The sequence below is a fragment of the Taudactylus pleione genome, unplaced genomic scaffold (genome assembly GCF_031769625.1).
Source record: "Taudactylus pleione unplaced genomic scaffold, aTauple2 ptg000070l, whole genome shotgun sequence".
In the NCBI taxonomy this organism is placed as follows: Eukaryota; Metazoa; Chordata; class Amphibia; order Anura; family Myobatrachidae; genus Taudactylus; species Taudactylus pleione.
The window spans coordinates 7,993,502-7,999,501 of record NW_028284472.1 but is presented as its reverse complement, the minus strand read 5'-3'; the positions used below and the strand labels follow the sequence as shown (position 1 = coordinate 7,999,501).

Here is a 6,000-nt window from a genome sequence, read left to right as displayed (position 1 = left end):
TTCAACAAGACACAGCTTTCCATAATGGGACACACTAATGCATCATGTGACACAAGTGGGTGTGGCCTGTTCCTTAAGTACAAAGGGTCCAAGTAGAACATGTCTGCCCAATGGGACACACTGATGCATCATGTGACACAAGTGGGTGTGGCCTGTTCCTTAAGTTCAAAGGGTCCAAGTAGAACATGTCTGCCCAATGGGAAAATTATCTTATGAACCACATGTGATCTACCTGAATCAGTATGGCTCTGTTCTGCTGCGGCATGTCTCCGGTTACAGCATACACTTTCACAATGTCGACAGAAGAAGGTCGACAGTGATCTAGATATGGTTAAAAAATCAACATCATTAATGTCGACTCCTGCAAAATGTCAACGTATTTGGCATAACGTTGACATTTCCATTGGGGTTAGGCACAGACAACATCAATGAAGATGTTGACATGCTCAATGTAGACATAACCATGATGACATTCACATGTCTACATAAATGCCAACATTGTCAAAATGTATCACACCCTTTGCTGCAGAGAAAGCCGTTGAAGTTACGGCGATCACAGGCGCTAAGATGTATATCAGGCTTTTGGAGAACAAGAATGATTACTAACCACTGAATTTTGTTTGTAATAATTAGAGTATTTTGTATCTGATATATAGGTAACCGAGGGCTCCTGTACGAGCTGTGGGACGGATCACATCATGAGGATATAAATGATGAGCCTCCAGGTTACCAACTTATAGTGGTCCCCAACGCCAGTTCCCCGTTAGACATCGTCCTGGCCCACGAGCAGCGATTTAGGTGATAAATCAGTAACCAGGAACCTCACAATCAGTTTTCTTCCTATCTTCATTTTTAACCTGTTAATGGCTAAATATGTCACCTGTTGGGGGGAGGGGGTTGCTCACTAACCGTTTCAAAGATGATTTTATAGTTTATTGTTATTGTTGCAGCTATTACTTTACCTTATTTTTCACTGGTTTATGAGGTTACTGCCCAGCATTTTTCTTTCTTTCCTCGTCATCACTCAAACACTAACTGAATGGGGCTAAATTTCTGCACTCAAATATTGTTTCATTGTAAAATGCTCAGCTTGCGGCGCCACCTGGTGGTCAGATGTATTGTTGAATGAACAGTGTGAGATGAGTTTTTAAGAAACTGATAGACAAGAAAACACACAGAACATTAAAGGGATATTCTTATCTATACAGCAGATCTGTGACAAATCCAAGGGCAGTAAAATAAACAAACTCTCCTGGACAGCATAATTTTCTGATGTAAACTATAGTCATACACTATGTCATATAACTGTACATATTTATTTGCTTTACAGTTTTTGGGACAATTTGAGTCTCTTGATGCCCCTTTGCATTTGGTGGGGTGGGTGTGCAAAAGCTGAGGGGGGACTGCTAGATACACTGGATGATATCTAGAAATCAGCCAGATTTAGAATTAGGGTTACGTCGCAGCATTCAAACGGCATGTTGCTCAAGTAGTGAAAGTTACTAGTAAGAAATGGGAAGGTTTCACTCTAATACAAAGAAACAAGAGCCTGCAGCCCTTAATTGATAGCCAGCCAGCAAAACTGGAGCATTTAGGGGGAGTCTGCAGCTGCCCTCTGATGTGTTGAGGTTTCCATGGAACACAGGTGTGGAAATATGCTAATGTTTCCAGAGCTTACCCGAGCTTTGGGATGCTCACTGCTACCTTCTCATATCCATCCGATGACGTGCAACTGAGTAAATACAGGTAACATTGAGACAGATCGGGCAGCCACGTACCTGTATGTCAAGTCTGACCAGCCGCAAACACTGCAGTTCTCATGCTTCACAGGAGAAAGCAATGGCTCATTTATGCACACCCATAAAATAGCATTTAAAGATCACACACCTGCATGTGCCTAACCAGCCCCCGTTACCATCCCCAAACGCTGACTATCTGTCACTCACTTTGCGAATCAATCTCCTGCGCAAGCACAATCGCAAACCAAATGCTGCTTACACGCCTCTGCAATGGCAAACAATCGCTCAATCTGCATAAATATCGGTATTACGTAAATCACTGACTCATCCATAGGCTGTCGCGACGGACGCAAATTCAAATTCAACGACTGTGTCCTATTCAGATTCAGGCCCTTGATGCCTAAACAAAAAGTCAGCAAAGATAAACTTATACTACAAATAGAATATATTCTTCTAATAAAACTGCAATGTCTGTAATGCTGTACATGTAACATTAGTAAGATGTTCCTTTCTTTACAGTGCGAGACTGAGTGGTTTCTTTGTAACTCCAGAGACAAACAATTACACATTTTGGATACAATCAGACAGTGAGGCTCAACTCTACATGAGCCAATCAGAGGAGGCAGAAGCAAAGGTACAATGGTGCTAATGAGCTGTGACCATTGCACTGCAAAATGCCCCATCACTAGGGGGAGCTGTAATGAATATTTTTAGGACTTTAACTTATATTTTTGCTATACGAGTAATTGATTGCACATCCTGCTTTTTATGTTGGCTTGTCTCAGTATACTAATTAACAATAAAAATAGAACATATTATGTGTAGATATTTACATAATGGGCATATGGGTCTAAGGGTGGGATGTACTGAGCACCGCATCCGCGAAGCTGTACATTCCGCTACTTATCCAGTACATACCGACATGCTCGCCTATATTTTTACTTTCCCTCTGGGAGAGTTCAGTGCAGATGGCCACTGTGGGAGAGCGCTGGGCAAATCACACCCAAAGGTGCAATTCTGCAACAAACAGACAGTGGGTGGGATGCGGAAACTAACCTATTCTCCCAGGAGTCCGTGAGACTCCCCCAAAATTTGAGAGTCTTCTCAGCTGTCCGAAGGAGTCAACATGTATGATCTATAATGTCTCCTGGGAACAATCCTGCCAAGAGTTTGGTTGGGTCCACTACTAAAGAGAGGCTTGGCCAAGTGTTGGGGAGTGATCATGCACTGATCTGATTATCCCTGAAGGAACTGCATCCGCCACCATTGGGGCTATGGGACACCATCACCCCCTGTTTACAGCACAGAGAGTAGGGGAAAGGGATGTGAACTGTCCTTGCAGCCGGACCTTTGATGTGATACCCTAGAGAAAAAATATATCTTGTGGGCAGGTGTCACATACTGGTGTTCTGTACTAGCTTCTGACACCTTCTCACCAGCTGCTCTGTCTAAGTAGTGTTCGTCCAGACAGATAGGTAAATGAAGACACATCTGTGAAATACTATATAATAACTGTGAAGAATGGAATTGGTATGTTATACCACCGGACGTCAGCCCGGCGGATTAAATACCAAAGCCGGAAGGCCGGCATATGGAGATCCCGACAGGGTAAGTATAAAGGCTATCCCTAACCCTCTCCCCCCCTAACCCTTCCTTAGGATTGCCTAACCCTAACCTCCCCCCCAGTGCTTAACCCTAACCTCCCCCCAGGGATGCCTAAACCTAACCCCCCCCTCCCCTCACCCTAAACATAACCTTCCAGGGAGGGTGCCTAACTCTAACCTCCCCCCGGGGGTGCCTGGCCCTAACCCTCCCTTCCCCTAGCCTAACCCTATCCCTCCTGGGAGGGGGTGCCTAACCTTAATACCCTAAACCAAACACTCCCCCCCCCCCGCAGCTATCTGCTTACCTACAATCGGTATGCCGGGCATTAGGATTTCGACGTGGGGCTAGTGATAGGCGACAGTATTTAGAAACCTATCATTAGTCCCATGCCGGGATTTTGCTGTTGGGAGTGGCAGTTGGTGTGGCTCCCCTGTTTGAATTTTGGACTGCGCTGCAGCCCCACCCCTGGAGCCACCACTGGTCCTGTGCATGCACCATTGGGTTAGCATACATCTCTGAATCAGGCCCGAATTCTTTACTGGGCCAATTCACTAATACCTTTTCCCAATATTTATATCGGATCGCTGATTGTCCTTCCCTAACACAAATGCTGGACACATTTATTTTTACATACAATTTAGATTCGAGTCTGGACATGCCCCTCCCTAATCTAAATCTCCCTGCACATTGTACATCTACGGAGAGGCGTCACTTACCTGGGTGACACCCAGTTCGGCTAGACTGAGTTCTTTGGAGCACCGTAGTCGCGTGTCCTTCGAAAGGGGGTGTGGCTTCATGGCAAGGGCGTGGCCACGACCCGCGATGCCACACCCCCTTGTGTGTGCCGATCTTGGGGGCGTTACTGCCTTCAGTTCTCGGCACACATTGGGCTTCACCAGAGCTCCTGTAGCTGCTGGGGCAGCCGACAGTCTCTCCCCTGACTCTCTCCGTGTCCGGGCTTCACGGTGACACCATCCGATGGGAGTGACACCAAAGTAGCAGAACAGCTCTGCTGTTTTGGTGTCACCCCCTCGGATGGTGTCACCCAGTGCGGCCCGCACCCCACTAGTGATGCCAGTGCATCTACCCCCACATGCAGTGCAACATGGTATTGCCCAGGTGCAAAATTACGCAAAGTAACAGAAAAAGTTCAGTGAAAACAGGGGCTTAGCTGATATTACAGCATTTTGTGTCTTATTGAAGATAGTGCAACGCGTTCTGTATTTGTACAGGAATCACGTTACAACTACAATATGGTGAAATGTCCTTTGCAGGTTGAGGTGGCCTCCATTCCACATGGCATTGCAGCATGGACTGACCACTGGGATATGAACTGGGATGGACGCTGGAAACAGAAATCCCCCAAAATGGAACTTTCCCGGGGCAGGAGATATTACATGGAGATGTTGCAGCGAGGGACAGGACCAAAGTCCAGCATGAAAATCGGGGTCCAGATTCACAACACCTGGCTGAGCCCAGAGTTCATAACTACTTATCAGCGAGAGAAACATCAGATAGTAGCTGAGTCTGCCCATGTTCCTGATATACAGGTAAGAGGTATGGCTTCTCCGGTCCTCTATACAGATATTACATGGAGTATCTACTGTATATACCTACCTATACAAACAGATACTCATTTCATTCAGTTAAAAAACTACTTTCCTTATACAGATGTGTCCTCTTGCATCTTTGCCGCCTTTTGCAGCAATTAGCGCCACACATGGCACGAGACGCGTATACGAGAGCTGGTTCACGCACTGCCTTCGAATCCGCGACTCCATGAGATTGCATGATGCAAATGCAGCGCGTGGCATGGCGCACGCACCCGTGGCTAATCGCATGGTGCGATGCATTCGCATGTTTTTAGTGCGATCAGCAAAGATGCTATAGGACAGATCTGTACATAGGAAGACAAGGACATGAAGTGCTGGTGTATCCTGATTTCCTCTAAAAGCAATCATGTGTGCAACCTAAATTACATTCCTCTTCAAAGTGATCAGCATGTTGAAGACTTGGCTCACCTCTAGGGTCTCTGGGCCTGATTCAGACCCGCTCACGAGCGCTGAGTGCTCGCAAGCGGGTCGATGTTGGGCCAGTGCGCATGAGCGAGACCCGGATAGCTACGGGCAAGCCGTCGCTATGGGTCTCGCTACAAAGGGGGCGTGCTGTCGATGGTGAGTGACAGCACGCCGCCTTTGGTGGGCGTGCCGAGGGCGTGGCTGGCCAGACGGAGGCGTTCCCATGGGAACACCTACCGTCTGGGGCCGGCCCCACTGACATCACAAGTGATGTCAGTGGGAGTGCTCTCGGCTCTGATAGAGCCAAAAGCACTGCAGGGCTTGCGGCAGACGAGACCCTACCACAAGGGTCTCGTCGCAAGCCCGATGGTCGCGATGGTCTTGACCATCGCGACCATCTTTTTGGCCGCTCGCTATAGCTGTGGGTGGTTACCCACAGCTATGCGAGCGGCCAGGAGGCCGCTCTAAAATCAGGAAGGACGGCCCTGATTCAGAGCGAGCGCTCTGTCAGAGCGTCCGGCTCTGAATCAGGGCCTCTGTGCTGGGAAAGACTGGCTGTGGTGATAACGGTACTCAGGGAAATTGTGTATTGTGCAGAACCTTACTTGCTCCGCAATCATTTCTTGTAGTGGTCCAAT

The 6,000-nt window shown here is 47.4% G+C and overlaps 1 protein-coding gene across 1 annotated transcript in view; it reads left to right on the top strand.

Annotated features, from left to right (window-relative positions):
- Positions 1-1,690: 1,690 nt before the first annotated feature.
- Positions 1,691-6,000, top strand: part of PKHD1 (PKHD1 ciliary IPT domain containing fibrocystin/polyductin) — a 663,908-nt gene continuing 659,598 nt past the window's right edge. Inside the window, 4 exon segments of the mRNA XM_088467197.1 lie at positions 1,691-1,746; positions 2,259-2,373; positions 4,619-4,894; positions 5,016-5,186. Of these exon segments, the coding sequence (XP_088323323.1) occupies positions 1,691-1,746; positions 2,259-2,373; positions 4,619-4,894; positions 5,016-5,186 (618 nt within the window).